The sequence below is a fragment of the Hypomesus transpacificus genome, chromosome 9 (genome assembly GCF_021917145.1).
Source record: "Hypomesus transpacificus isolate Combined female chromosome 9, fHypTra1, whole genome shotgun sequence".
NCBI classification, from domain to species: Eukaryota; Metazoa; Chordata; class Actinopteri; order Osmeriformes; family Osmeridae; genus Hypomesus; species Hypomesus transpacificus.
In genome coordinates, this window is record NC_061068.1 from 9506446 (window position 1) to 9520889 (window position 14444).

The 14444-nt window shown below is 41.7% G+C and overlaps 4 protein-coding genes across 5 annotated transcripts; 2 read left to right on the top strand and 2 right to left on the bottom strand.

Annotated features, from left to right (window-relative positions):
• Positions 1-1326: 1326 nt before the first annotated feature.
• On the bottom strand, positions 1327-4286 carry arf3b (ADP-ribosylation factor 3b). The gene is made up of 5 exons (XM_047025272.1): positions 4265-4286; positions 2455-2738; positions 2060-2170; positions 1736-1860; positions 1327-1488 (listed from the first exon to the last, which is right to left on the bottom strand). The coding sequence occupies exons 2-5, from the start codon at positions 2600-2602 to the stop codon at positions 1327-1329; spliced, it is 546 nt and encodes a 181-aa protein (XP_046881228.1). The 5' UTR covers positions 2603-2738; positions 4265-4286.
• A 2934-nt stretch (positions 4287-7220) lies between these two features.
• fkbp11 (FKBP prolyl isomerase 11) lies at positions 7221-9946 on the top strand. Of its 2 annotated transcripts, XM_047025047.1 has the most exons (7): positions 7221-7617; positions 7857-7919; positions 8677-8764; positions 8885-8918; positions 9023-9093; positions 9173-9416; positions 9867-9946. In XM_047025047.1, the coding sequence occupies exons 1-6, from the start codon at positions 7504-7506 to the stop codon at positions 9379-9381; spliced, it is 579 nt and encodes a 192-aa protein (XP_046881003.1). In that variant the 5' UTR covers positions 7221-7503; the 3' UTR covers positions 9382-9416; positions 9867-9946. The 2 variants fall into 2 exon arrangements, with proteins under 2 accessions (XP_046881003.1, XP_046881002.1); XM_047025046.1 differs by lacking the exon at positions 9867-9946 and having other exon boundaries at positions 9173-9430.
• On the bottom strand, positions 9432-12496 carry ccdc65 (coiled-coil domain containing 65). Its single transcript, XM_047025045.1, has 9 exons — positions 12178-12496; positions 11847-12059; positions 11557-11724; positions 11269-11438; positions 11009-11147; positions 10704-10901; positions 10377-10595; positions 10055-10207; positions 9432-9938 (listed from the first exon to the last, which is right to left on the bottom strand). Exons 2-9 carry the CDS (start codon positions 11988-11990, stop codon positions 9645-9647), a joined length of 1485 nt encoding a protein of 494 aa, XP_046881001.1. The 5' UTR covers positions 11991-12059; positions 12178-12496; the 3' UTR covers positions 9432-9644.
• Positions 12497-12599: 103 nt separating this feature from the next.
• LOC124470872 (40S ribosomal protein S26) lies at positions 12600-14135 on the top strand. The gene is made up of 4 exons (XM_047025048.1): positions 12600-12684; positions 13324-13501; positions 13743-13873; positions 14023-14135. The coding sequence occupies exons 1-4, from the start codon at positions 12682-12684 to the stop codon at positions 14056-14058; spliced, it is 348 nt and encodes a 115-aa protein (XP_046881004.1). The 5' UTR covers positions 12600-12681; the 3' UTR covers positions 14059-14135.
• Positions 14136-14444: the final 309 nt, after the last annotated feature.

The following is a 14444-nucleotide window of genomic DNA, read 5'->3' on the forward strand; positions in this document are numbered from 1 at the left end:
TAAATACAACAGACTGATTGATTGGTTAACTTTGTGTGCTCTGAATACACTGTAACTATACAGGCAGATAAAGAAATAAGGTGTCAAATAATAATTATTGCAGTCATTCGCAAATACATGAACATTCAATAATACTTTCTTTAGCTATCCTTTTGTTGTATTATGTTGTTAAAAGATTATTCAAAATCAGAAAGTAAGGGAATAAAAGTATAGGAACATGATGATATTTGACTCATAACTTAATCCAGAAGGAAGCCAGAAGACAGGCAGGAATATAGTAACTGTACACTTGTGTGCACAAGGTTTGTGTGTTTCAGCAAGTGTTCAGATAATTATGATAGCAAGACAATGACACAATGACATCACAGACCTTATGCAGCTACAAAATTGAAGTATTTACTGACACTATCTATTGTTGACAATTTAGGCATGTAGCTTTTTACTGAGACTATTAGAATTTTAAGCAGTGCAGGTAAGCCATGCACTTCCAGCAACATCAGGAACGAAGTGCTGCAGATTCCCCTGATCACTGTGGAGACATGGGAGTGTATGCAGCAATTATGCCAATTTCACGACAGCTCATGCATGTAGTAGACTGACAAAGAGTTAAGGCAGAACTTATTATTTAAAAGAGTTTGGCATGTGATATATGATTGTTTCCAAATCCACCTAAACCACCTGTTAACACATTAGCACACAACACTACCATCTAATACACACAAATTAACATATTATGCATACATACTATGCACATACAAACACCTATTGCTCTGAATAAAGAAAATGTGGTAAAAAAAGGATAAAAGCATAATAGCATTGTATTTTCAGTCACTCCAATGGCATGGAGAAAGAAGAAAACTGTGCAAGTTACATCAACATGAACTGACATTAGCACTACTGACTGGTGACCAAATAGAGCAAAAACATTCAGAAAAACAGCAACAAAATATTTGAGGATGTATGTTTTAGAAGTCACACTTTTTTTCAATACTGTGTGTGTCTTACACTAACATATATAATGTTGTAGCAGAAGGTGGACATGGGAACAGCAGAGGCGTGTACCATGCTTGCGGTATAATAGTCAGTTCACAGTAAGCCCTCTAAGAATCTGGAAAATAACTATCAATCACTCATTTGGAAAAAATATGTAACAGACAAAATCAAAACAAACTCAAATTAAAAACTCTACCCGGCAAGCTTACCCATAACCCGACCCCCCCTGCCGCCCCATCATCCATACCCTCTGTCATTCTATCCACCTTTCCCCTTAACCAAACCCCCAATACCCTGTAGAGGTGTCTTGCCTATCTCCTTCAGGTCTCCCCCTCACTTCTTATTCTTAAGCTGATTGGCCAGCCAGTCAAGGCCCTCGTAGAGACCGTCCCCACTAGTGGCGCAGGTGGCCTGGATGTACCAGTTGCGGTGGCGCAAGGAGTGTAGGCCCAGCTTGTCAGTGATCTCTGCTGCATTCATGGCATTGGGCAGGTCCTGGTAGAGTCAGACAGTGTTCAGTGTTAGATGTGGGACACCTACCCACTATTCATTCATCATTCATCACTAGTCATTAATTCACCTGTCTATTCATTCAGGACAGGGTAGTGTAGATATGGATGGGTTCACAAGTAGTTACACTAAAGGGCAGTTTGGGTTGAGGTGTGAGGGAGGGGTCTGATTTGTGTCATCTATTCAGATTTAGGATGGAAAATGAAGCTGGGGAGATGGGGTCTTGTCTTGCCTGCTTGTTAGCGAACACCAGCAGCACGGCGTCCCTCAGTTCATCCTCTGCCAGCATCCTCATCAGCTCCTCCCTTGCCTCATTCACTCGCTCCCTGTCATTACTGTCCACCACAAAGATCAGACCTAAGAGATAGAAAGGTAGAGATGGATAGAGGAGACAGGGGCTTATGTGAAAATGGGTTGCTCCTTGTTTCAATCTGTATCCACACAACCTTGAAAGTGGTCAGTGTGTTTGTGATTGGTCAACGCTGCCTACCCTGTGTGTTGGTGACTGGTCAACGCTGCTTACCCTGTGTGTTTGTGATTGGTCAACACTGCTTACCCTGTGTGTTCTGGAAGTAGTGTCTCCAGAGGGGACGGATCTTGTCCTGGCCACCCACGTCCCACACAGTAAAGCTGATGTTCTTGTATTCCACCGTCTCCACATTGAACCCTTGCAAAAAGGAATATAATAATAACTAATGTGAGACTAAATATGAGACACTAGGCCAAGCATAGGCTTTAAATTACAGAATTGTATTGATTTTCCCAAACTCCAACAGCCATTATAAAATGTCCAGGCTAACTGCAGGACTCGCTACTAGCTAGAAATGTGATGTAACGATAATAAAGTATGCATTTAGCAAACAGTTTTATTTAAAGATACAGTACATCCTAAGCTATACCCATCATTAATATGTAAGTAGGGGTATTATATCAGCCTTATTATGGACATACCAATAGTAGGAATTGTGGTGACTATCTCTCCCAGTTTCAGTTTGTATAAGATTGTGGTCTTTCCTGCTGCGTCAAGGCCCACCATCAGAATCCTCATCTCCTTCTTCCCAATCAAACTCTTCAGCAGATTTCCAAAAATGTTCCCCATGATAGAGACTGTGATCCTTTCTTTTAATGAATATGCAAGGAATTAGTGGTAAGGACTGATGGAAGTGTCCAATAAATGTCAGACTGGCTGTCAGCTGCCTTGTTCGTCCAATCTGGGATCGGATCAGAGGAAACAGCTGAAAAGGCATGAAAAAATTATAGTTAGACTACTTTACCAATTTTTGTTAATTTATGGTGTTCTGTTTGATGGTGGCAGTTGATTAAGGCCCTTTCTGTGTCTCCAATGATTTTTGTGATAAATGATCACAGTTCAAAAAATGCTTTGTCATTTGTCTGTTTTAATCATTGCCTCTTACATATCTGGGAGATTGGAAATCACACAAACACCAACATCCGCCTAGTCCTACATTCCCTTTTCACAAGTCAAAGGAGCAGGCTCCAATAAATCATTCATGGATTGTTTGTGAGCTATTATTGGTTCTCCCCTTCACACACAGACATATTGACACAACTGAGGCTTAAATTAGTATCAAAAATTTTCATTAATGTAGAACCAGAATCATACACCCGTGCACCAACAATACATACTAAAGTAATATTTAGACACACACAACAGAGAGGGAGGGGAGAATCATGCTGGAGCCATGTCTTCAGGCTGGAGCACAATCTGTTCATCGGTATCTGTCCTCCACATCAACCCTCCAGAATGTGCTACCAGCAACCAGAATGAGCGACCATCTCCAGGACACATAGAAGACAAGTCTTCCATAACCTACACAATACATACTACGTTGTGCTTTCCACACATACATTTGGATGGTGGCAGACATTTGCAACTTGCAAATTTCACTGGGGGCTTGAGAGACTTTGCCTGATAAACTATCCTATGACACCTTTCAAATGACTTCTAATTTATAGACTAATTTTGGTATTTGAGAAAACTGGTTTCTACAATATTCAATTGATTGTAATGTCCAATAAAGGTACGTTTCCCCGAGACCCCTGTCCATGGTCCTGACAGGGGGCGCAACACCTGATTCCCCCTCTAGCTAACTTTGCCCTTTAATCATCAACCAGTAATATTGTAAATATTTGATTAATAACTCCCCTTCATTCATTTCCATTGTGTTTTTAAAATAGACAACTATCAGTTTAAGAAAAGTGGATTATTTAGGATAGTGCTAGCTCCACAGCGTCTTGAAGTCCCGCATGACATTCAAACTCCAGGCTTACACTATCGATAGGCGGCTATAATGTTAGAGTATGGCAATGCGTGAAAAGACGAAACGGTACACTATGACATTCTAGTAAGCCGTTATCAATTGCAGTGGACCGCATCACCACAAGTGGGCCCACGCTAAAATGGCAGCAAGAATTTACAACGAAATAGCTCAACCACCTATTGTTGTGAAGAAAACCCAAGCATGATCTGCTTTTTATTTGTATTTTTTTGCAATAATAAATAAGCAGGGAACGCGCGCAAGAAGACACCGCAAGCATACTACAAGTCATGATAATATCCACCCCCATTCATTTGCCATGCCAGCCTGCTACATCAAGCCAGGTCTTCATGTCTGGACAATAGTAGGCTACGGCATACATATCAAAACGCTGTTCAGGTGTCCCTCAGAGTGTTGACTAATTTACACTGTATCGTTTTTTTTCTTCTATTTTACAAATTCCTGCCTGCATCTTTACTCACCGTCTGCGCTGAAAGGAACGACTCGTATTCGGTAATAAGAAAATCTCACGATATCCTGCAATTTGCTTGCAAACCATTCTCGCGATACCTAAGCAGCTTTACAGTAAACCGCTAGTTGTAGTTTACCAGGAATAACTTTGATCAATTAATTTACCAGTTTTTATTTTTATTTTTTTTTACAGATTGTAAACTGTTCAATTAACCTTTCCATCTGATGCCATCCACTAACACAGAATAGTTTCAGAACAGTTTAGTGAAGACTGCATGCATGGTCTATCACCTGTACAGCTGGCCCAAGGATCGAAAAGCAGGTGATTCGATTTCGAGAAACCAGTCGCTAAAAAGTCGGCTGTTTAAGGACTGATGAATCACTGGAGGTCTCCTATATGTTGCACGGTGGTGCTGGCAAGATTTCTCCATCGATTTACTCAAGGAGTCCTGAAGCATCTTATTTATTGTAGCCTAAACCCATTTCAAATATTCAACCTAGAAGAAATGGAAACAAATTGAGTTGGAATGGACATACTCCATTCCCTAACCGCTCAGCCACCCACACTCCACTCCAAACATTTGCCCCAAGATAAATTTCCACCCTTAACCCTAACCTTGATGAAAAGGAATATCATTGTGCAAATTACAAAACATACAGAAGGCTATCTGGCGATCTCTGTTGATTCCACTTCTCACACATACCATAGAATGTCTAATATGGGAAGAACTGCCTCTCTTAGGAAACTTCCAGGTTCTGAACTGGTTGCAGTTCCACTCTAGTTCCATATGAGGGCAGGAGTGCAAAATGAATTAAGGTCTATGGAGCTATACCCCTCAAAATCCATGATGTAATTTTTTGTCTAGTAATTTGAATTCTGAGTTCGAAAGGGGAGGCCAAAAAATAAGTCGCCTTTCTGTTCTAAAAAGCCTTTTAATATGTCAATGGCGTAATACACATCGTACGACCAGAGATACTGCTTTACGGAAAGCTTTGATCTCTTCCTTTTTTCTCTGGAGGCATCGACAACACAGCTGACAGGTTAAACTCTCCCTGTCAATACCATAGAGTTAATATAACTAGAGTAAGCTCAGAGAATGTCTAATAAAGAGAGAACTCCCACTCTCGGGAAACTTCCGGGTTCTGAACTGGTTGCAGTTCCACTCAAGTTCCTTATGAGGGCGCTAACGGTCGAGTGCAGAATGAATGGAGGTCTATGGAGCTAAACCCCTCAAAATCCACTTTTCTCAGGATATAATTTTTTGTCTAGTAATTTGAATTCTCAACTCGAAAGGGGAGGCAAAAAAAATACACACCACTGGGTGTTAGATTTTTTTTAAAGTCGCCTTTCTGTTCTAAAAAGCTTTTGAAAATGGCATTGACGTCATACACATCGTACAACCAGAGCTACTGCTTGACGGCAAGCTCTGGTTACTTCCACTTTACTCTCGAGGCATCGACAACACAGCTGACAGGTTAGGCTCTCCCTGTCAATACACATGCTAGAAAGAGTTTTGGCTTGCTAATGTTGTTGCTAATGTTGCTAATGCTCTGAAATTCTGGTTCTGCTTCGGATGCCATCAAGCGGGATCTCTGGTCGTAGTCAGTCCTTCACTAACCAATCAGCATTCGTTAGCAGAATGCTAGCGTGTTATGGGCCACAACAATTTACCATGTAAGAAATCGAAAGGACATAAGTTCATAAGTTCATTCAACCTTTGACCTGTAATCTATGTTGAACATGCAAAAACAAAATCTGAGATTTATCAACAACAATCAGGCGAAAGAGACAAATTTTGCCGTTTAGCTCCATAGACTCCCATTCATTTTGCACTCGACCACGATCACTCCCAGTGGAACTCTGGTGGAACTGCAACAAAATTCGGTACAATGGGGCTTAATAGGGAGTGGGCAGGCTCTCCTTAAACGGGCTCTGGTAAGCTACTTTTGTCTTCCAAGATGGCGTCCCCATTCATTTCTATGAAAAGTGCTCAGTGGCGCAGTGAGGCAAGCGAGAGCGCGAGACTGGACGCGGCCATCTTTTCACTTCCGTGTCTTCCCGTCCAGCTTTAAACAGTGGCTCTTTTTCCCCTAGCTCCGAGAGCTCATGTAAATCGGCTATCGGCCAATGTGAACTTTTGTGCTTGTGCCCTGTTAGTATCCGTGAGCTTATTTGCAGGCAACTTTCATTGATTAAGCAAATAAATGGGTTGCTAGTTTACCCATTTCGGATTGGTTTCAAACTTAGCAAAAATCGGGAAAAATTATTCTATGAAAAAGCTAGTAGTATGAGCCAGGTTCGAGAATCAAACACAAATTATTGGGGGAGATAGTTTTGTAAATGTTGAATGGAGTTAATAGAATAAAAACTACCGGAAGATTCGGAAACCTAACCATACATGCAATACCACCTACATCCACCGGGGCCGTTGCTTCAAGCCGAGGGGCGAGGGCTTGGTCAATACACATGCTAGAAAGAGTTTTGGCTTGCTAATATTGTTGCTAATGTTGCTAATTCTCTGGCATTCTGATTCTGCTTCGGATGCCATCAAGCAGGATCTCTGGTCGTAGTCCTTCACTAACCAACCAGCATTCATTAGCAAGAATGCTAGCGTGTTATGGGCAACAACGACTCATCCTGTAAGAAATCGAAAGGACATAAGTACTCGTTCATTCAGCTTTCAACCTATAATCCATGTTGAACTTTCAAAACTACAATCAAATCTGAGACTTCTCAATCAGGTGAAAGAGACTAATTTAGCCGTTTAGCTCCATAGATTCCCATTCAGCATGCACTCGCTCGCGATCACCCCCAGTGGACCTCTGGTGGAATTGCAACCACATTTTGTACAAAGGGGCTTAATAGGGAGTGGACAGGCTCTCCATAAACAGGCTCTGTCTGCACATACTCATTCACTAATTGCTGCCCCCGTGCGCCACTACATAGCAAGTGCAACAATTTATTCATCTAACACAAGGGACTTCTGGGATGCTGGCGGAATGTTTGAGGAGGTCTCGGGCGACCCAGGTGTTGCAACAACGTCCCCAGGTCTTTAGCACCGTTATCAACTGATTATTATAACACATCAGCCTTAACTGGGCTCAAGCCTTTTTTGTTAGGCCTATCAGAATTTGAGTTTGACAAATTATTTGTGCCCTTGGTCTGTTCATAGTGACTGTAGAGCTGAGAAGTACAGTACTCAAGAAGTTGGTCGGCGTTGGGCAACTTCAAAAGTTTGATTTAGCTACAATGAAAGCAAGGACTGTATTTTTTCTACTCTCGCTCGCTGCAATAGTTTTTGTTGGGGCACAAGACAGCGAAACTGAACAAAATGTTGTGGAAGAATTATTGGTGGAGACCTTGGTGAGTTTTTAAAATAGAATTTCTCTTTAAATTATGGAAATGTATTTGATACATTTAGCAGTCAAGCAGCCATTATTGCACATAGGTTAGGCTACGCGTATTGTCAGATAATATTGACACAATGTAACAACTGGATTATGTTACCATAATGTAAATACCTATTTATAATTTGAAAAACATAACTTGAATGAAACAATGTATCGCTCGCTCGTAGCCTATGTTAATTATGTTCTCTCCAGGTGAAACCCGAAATATGTTCTGTGTTGTCAGAAATGGGAGATACGCTTCAAATCCACTACACGGTAAGAAAACTGAGAGAAACGAGTAGATGTTCACATCATTCGTTCTATTAAAATTATTTTCCCTTTAAGTGAACCATAGGCACGCCCTATCGTAGGCTACTTCAGGCTACGCAAGCGAAAGCGTTTTTGGCCATTTATATGAGCAGCCTAAGCATTTAAATTCGTCTTAATCTAAATTAGGCTATATTTAGTCAAACATATCTCATTCATGATTGCTGATGCTGTGGTCTAAAAGGGACGTTTGTTGTCTATGTGGCACGGAACCATGTGCACACTGCCTTCGGTTTAGACTACAAATCCAGCTGTTCCAATTGAATAGACCATTTGAGGGAGGGCAGATAAAACGCATGCCGTCATATAAAACTGTTGTTGTTTTGTTGTTTTTCGTGAAACATGAAACGTAGATTGTCATCGTGCCTGCGTCGATACCTTGCTATCCTCAATAAAAGCGACACGTTTTGTGCATGCCAGACATTCTACTTTGCAAAGCAATGGGAGGTGCAACACGTCAGCACTTTGTCAGTAGGGAAGTAGTCCAAAGGGCTCTCTCGCCTCACGGTCTGTTATCGACTCAGACATTAAGAACCTCGTTTCCTATACTTAACTACATTGCTACTGTAGAAAACATACATTAATATGTTGTTTGTCCTTACGCAGACGTTTCAACATTTTCTGAAAGTGTAGCCTAATCAGTCCCGTTTTAATTATTCGTTTTATTGTGTAATTTGTATTGTCTAAACCTGATCTGTTTGAACAGGGTAAACTGATGGATGGCAAAGTGATTGACTCATCACTGTCCCGGGACCCCCTTGTTGTTGAGTTAGGGAAGAGGACTGTCATCCCTGGTAACATTTTGGATTAAATGTAGCTGATGAAAATGTTCATTGTGAGGGGGAAAATGTACATTTTTATTATTGTATTATTACAATTTGGTGATTTCACTGTATATATCATATTCTTAACAGGTTTGGAGCAGAGCCTGGTGGGCGTTTGTGAAGGGTTAGTATTGTCACAATTCTGCTGCAGGACAGTTTATCTCCTATATATATACTGTATATTGTAACATGAAAATATGACACCATCGAATTTGTGATATCCCCCAGACAAAAAGTCAAGGCCACTATTCCATCTCATCTTGCCTATGGAAAAAGAGGATACCCTCCCACTATACCTGGTGGGTAACATTCCTACAGTCACTCTCTATCACTAAATCACATACTATCATGACTAAAGATTCCTTCTGGTTGCCTTAGGTGATGCTACACTAGATTTTGAGGTGGAGGTAGTCTCCTTGACCCAGCAAACTCCATGGCAGAAAATGGTGAATGATGTGTTCCCCCTGGTGTGTCTGGGCCTGGTGCCTACACTGCTAGGCTTGGTGGGGCTTTACCTCTATAACAAGGCCAAAACCCCGCGACCCAGTAAGAAGAAAGCCAAGGACAAGAAGAGCAAGAAGAAATAAAGCAAAATAGGAATATTATTTAAATATTAAAAAAGGTATTATAACATAAGCATGAATGTTTTTGGTTTTATTTGTAAGGTGCTTACAAGATATTATGTTTGCAAATAAAATTTGTGATAGAATTTCTAACATATTCACAGTTCATCGTTTCCATGTGGTCACCACATGACCCATATAACACATAACCCCAGTCAAGTTCATGTATGTTACTGATCTGAAGGAGAAATGATGCACAACATGGGGACTATCCTGGGGCTGTCCCTTTACAGTATACGCTGCACTACATGTGATGCCTCTATCACAGTGTGGTGCTTGCGTTGGCCATCCTTAGACAGATTGGCAATGAGTGTGGGCCTGGAGACCATGAGCAGGGGGTTGCGATGTCGTAGGATCTCATCACTAACAGATATGCCATCCAGATACTGACGCAGAAGAACTCTAAGGTGCTCATTTTCTTGGGTCATAACATCTTTCTCTCGCTCCAGGCACAGACGCTCCAGAAGAACTTTGTTGTAACGGTGCCAGAAGAGCTCTAAATCAGAGTAGTTCTGCATTGCCTGGAAAATATGTTATAAAGATCGGATAAGGCAAGTGGTTAATTACTCACAATTAAAGTTATAATTATTAGTATTATGTAACAATCATTGAGCACTGAAATGGTGTGTCCTACAACCTTTGCCAGCTCCCCGTGGGGGGTTTCCATAGCATGAGCCCTCGCCTGGTTTTGCTCCTCAGTGGTAAGAGAGGAAGTGTAGAAAGGAAGGACTTTTTCATGTTCAGTCTCCAGCTTCCGACACATCTCTGCCAGACGCAGCAGCTTTTCCCCCTAAACCACCATCAGTACACAAGACAGGTGGTGTGAGTAGAAATGACACAGGGCATAATATACATATGGCAAGTTGGAGTAACTGAAACATGGGTTAGCGTGTGTATGAATGTGTGTGCACTTCTCACTTCTAACTATGTTTGCACATGCACGCAATGACACGTTACACCTTAACTATGATGCCCTTCAGTTTCTTGGCCGAAGCATTGCTGTGGATGGTAAGGTTAGCAAGTTGGCTCCTCTCGGCTGTGCGAGCACGACTCAGTTGGGCCTTGAGATGGCGGGATTGCAGAGTGACCTCTTCCCGGGTGGCCCTGAGCCGCTGTGCAGCCACCTCACTGTCTTTCTGGGAGGAGCATAGCCTGGAGCGCAGCATGGAGATAAAGTCCTGGGGGAGGAAGTCAATGCAATTGGTATTAAACATTCATTATCAATCAACGAGACTTGACTAGAATGGCCAGAAAGTGTGCCTTGCCACATTACAGATTGTGTTGACCTGCATCTTTTGAAGCCTTCTCATCTGTGTGTCAATCTCCTGGGCACTTCGCTGGTCACGGGTGCGAAGCGACTCAAAGGCAATATGACGATCCTCCGTGGCCTCATTGTAGCTGCGCAGGGCCTGCTGGAACTGACACCACAGCTTCTCCACTGTTCCCTCCAGCTGGATCCGCAAGGCATGCTTCTCCTCAATATTCTAAAAGATGTGGTGCATTCAGGGTACAGGAGCAAAGTACAAGGTCTTTACATTTGTGAATTTTCTGTGGATAATGATCTGTTTGCGTCAGCCAGGCCATGACCTACCCTATTTTTGATGACATCTCTGGTGCTATGATAATCTTGTCGGGCTTCATTGTCCACCTCAGTGTACTGTTGCTCCATAGCAAAGGTAACATCCTCCAGGTAGGCAAACTCCTGCTGGTGCTGGAACAGGATATTCTCTCTGTAAAGCATACACAGGCAGCTGTGAGTTCACCTTCAGTCAGATATGGTGTTGCGTGAGAATGTTTTACTTTCTCCCACAGATCCCCACAGACTTCACCCACTACCCATTACACAAATACCTCTCAGAGTTGAACTCAGAGCCCAGCTCATTCAAGCCACTGTTCCATTGCTGCTCAAGTGAAGCCAATCTGCCCTTCTGTAAGGCCAGCAGCCGGTCCACACACTGCAGGTGGGAGCGCAGGGCCTGGGCTGACTGTCTCTCTGCCTCACTCAGGTCACACACCAAGCACTAGTAAATGAAGACAGAAAGAGGAGATGTGTGACAATGAGAGACAGAACAAAAACAGACCCCAAAGAATCACAAAAGTTTGTGGAAAAGCCTAAACATATATGCCTATTTATCTCACCTGGATGACACTGTCCTTTCGATCTAGCACCCTCTCAAAGGTTTGGCTAAGCACAGCAATGTCGCTACGCAGTTCAGTTGCTCGTGTCTGACGAAGAACTGCCCTCCATTGCTGTGTCAGCTTGTAAAGGTTTACTGCACTATTCCGCTCTTCCTTCTGCAGCTTATCCTGATTGAATAAGTAAAATGGCGGACTTGATAACAATGTACACAATACACATTAGAAATATCAAGAATTTCAGTCCAGAAATGTTGACCACTTTTTTTCTTTAAACTATGTCATGATCTTACCTTGAGGAACTGAGTGAGCATGTCCTCTTTTCTTTTGGCCATCTCTTCCTCTGCTTGTGCCCTCTGCTGCATATATAGAAGCTTCTCCTCCTCTGTCATCCCTGCTTGCTTGCCACCTCCTTTTTTTGCTCCCTTCTTGGGCATGGTTTTCTGTGGTCCTTGGCAGATTTGGTGTCACCCGTGGTATCTGGCCTAAAGTAACTGATTCTGAAACTACACACAATAGCGCCTAAGAGTAGGCTACAACTAATGCATAACAGAAACTTTCAAAACAAGTGAACTGACTGAGCCAAGACGAAAGACTATTGTTTTTACTTAGCTGTCTACTGACCTTCACACAAGGGTTTCTCTGACTCCGCATTAATTTTGTGTTTGGTCTGGTATCCTAGCAACTACACAGCTGCGTACTAGTTAATAGCAATGTTATTTCGCATTTTTGGGCCAGCACGTAGTATCTACTTTTTATATTATATATTTATTTCAAACTGATTTACATCTTCAACCACTGGATGTAGATAACAAATATTTAGCTTATTTCTTCCTTGTTTACAGAGAGATTACGGTAAAAAAAAAAACTTGAAGAACTACCACTTTCCTGCCTATTATCCTTCCGCAACTACAGACGTATTTAACATTTAGTAATGAATATTTCCGACAATATTGAGCGATTGTTTCGCTTTAAAATTATATAGCACATTTTCATACATACATTAAATAAACAAAGACATTCAGATGTTTGTTTTTTTAAGACCATTTTGAACGTAGAGCGTTCACCATTGATTATAGTTCTGCCTGCACTACCTTTTCCGGTCCTCTTTCCAACCTCCTGTCCAACATGGTGAGTGCATGGCAGAGACACTCGTGGCTCCTAAAACGAAATTATTCTTTAAAGAGACGTTGTAGGAGAAACCATGTCCCATAACTTAGTAATACTTTAAATTCATGACTATGGGGAACGTAGATAGCTGGACAATTCGGTATTTTTTGGGTAAAATCTACACTGACGGAGGGCAACGTGTACGCAAGCTAACTTGCTAATAAGCTAGCTAGCGTAGCTTTGTTGCAATGAGCCTAATGTTAGCCATGTTTGCTCAATTGCGTTAATAATTTGTTTAAACGTCAACATTAAGGCCAGTCAAAGCTCCTCGACAAACTGTAACGATGTAAATTGATAAAATAAAAAAACATGTTTGGATTTAATATCGTTTTCGTACTTTAATCATTAGCCTAATTCACAGCGGAAGCTTCCACTTCGGACGCATTTCTGGCTACAGTACGCGATGATTGTAAATGTCAGGACGTTCAATTACTGAAATTGCAGAACATTTGCTAAAATATACAACTATTTAAGTATTTGAATGTCCCATGCTGTCTCTAGTTGCAATGATTTAGCGCCACAATACACATAACCAAGTTTGTAATACATTTTAATATCTGGAAATTGTTGGTGATGTCATTGTTCAAATTATTTAATTAGACTAAGAAGAGAAGGAATAACGGACGTGCCAAGAAAGGGCGTGGGCATGTGCAGCCTATCCGCTGCACCAACTGTGCCCGGTGTGTACCAAAAGACAAGGCCATCAAGAAGTTTGTCATCAGAAACATTGTTGAAGCTGCAGCTGTCCGGGATATCTCTGAGGCGAGCGTGTTTGACTGTAAGTAAACTTGCACAGGAGTAACTTGCATGCGATTAATGCCTCTTGACTGCTTTTTTGTGGATGACATCTACAAAAAATGTGTTCTGTTCATTACTTGTGTAATTGTAAGAAATTGAGATGTGTACGCTTGATGAAAATGTTCCATTTCATGGAAGTTTTATGCTTCGTAAATGATGTCCAGCTTGGAGAAGCTATGCACATGTTGATATTTTGGCCTGTTTCTTCTGTCCTCCTGAAGCCTACGTCTTGCCCAAGTTGTATGTGAAGCTGCACTACTGCGTGAGCTGTGCCATTCATAGCAAGGTGGTGAGAAACCGCTCTTGTGAAGCCAGGAAGGACCGCACTCCACCCCCCAGGTTCAGGCCAAGTGTGAGTATTCTAAAGCACTATTCTATTGGAGAACTGATCCAAAGTACCGGTTTATACATTAAATTGATATGCTCATAGACATTATGCGCAAAGCCATTTAAAGTATTAAATTCGGTCCAAGTGCTACATCTGACTTTTTTTCTTTACAGGGTGGTCCACCCAGAGCTCCTCCAAAACCCATGTGAGGCAGATGTCTCGAAGAGGTTGTGACCCTGTGTGGGGGGAGGGAGAAAAAAATCAAATAAATAACATCTTTACTAAAGTGGCTTTTCATTCAGTGGCATCACAGGCTGCACAGCCAGTCCAGTAGTTTTTATTTGGAATAGACTCTCCTTCAATACAGTACAAAACTTACAGTAGTTTAATCTTGATTACACAAATACGTAATTACATTATGATACATGTAAAAAGGCTCTGCAGTAGTTAAAGCGAATCAGTACCATTCAGAGGGGTAGGGGGATAAAAGTTAGGGTAACAAAGCAGATAGTCAAGTCAAAGGGAACACAACACAGTGCAATAGAGAAACTTTGAAGAGAAAATGAACATTTAAAGGTAGTAGAAAAAGCCACGC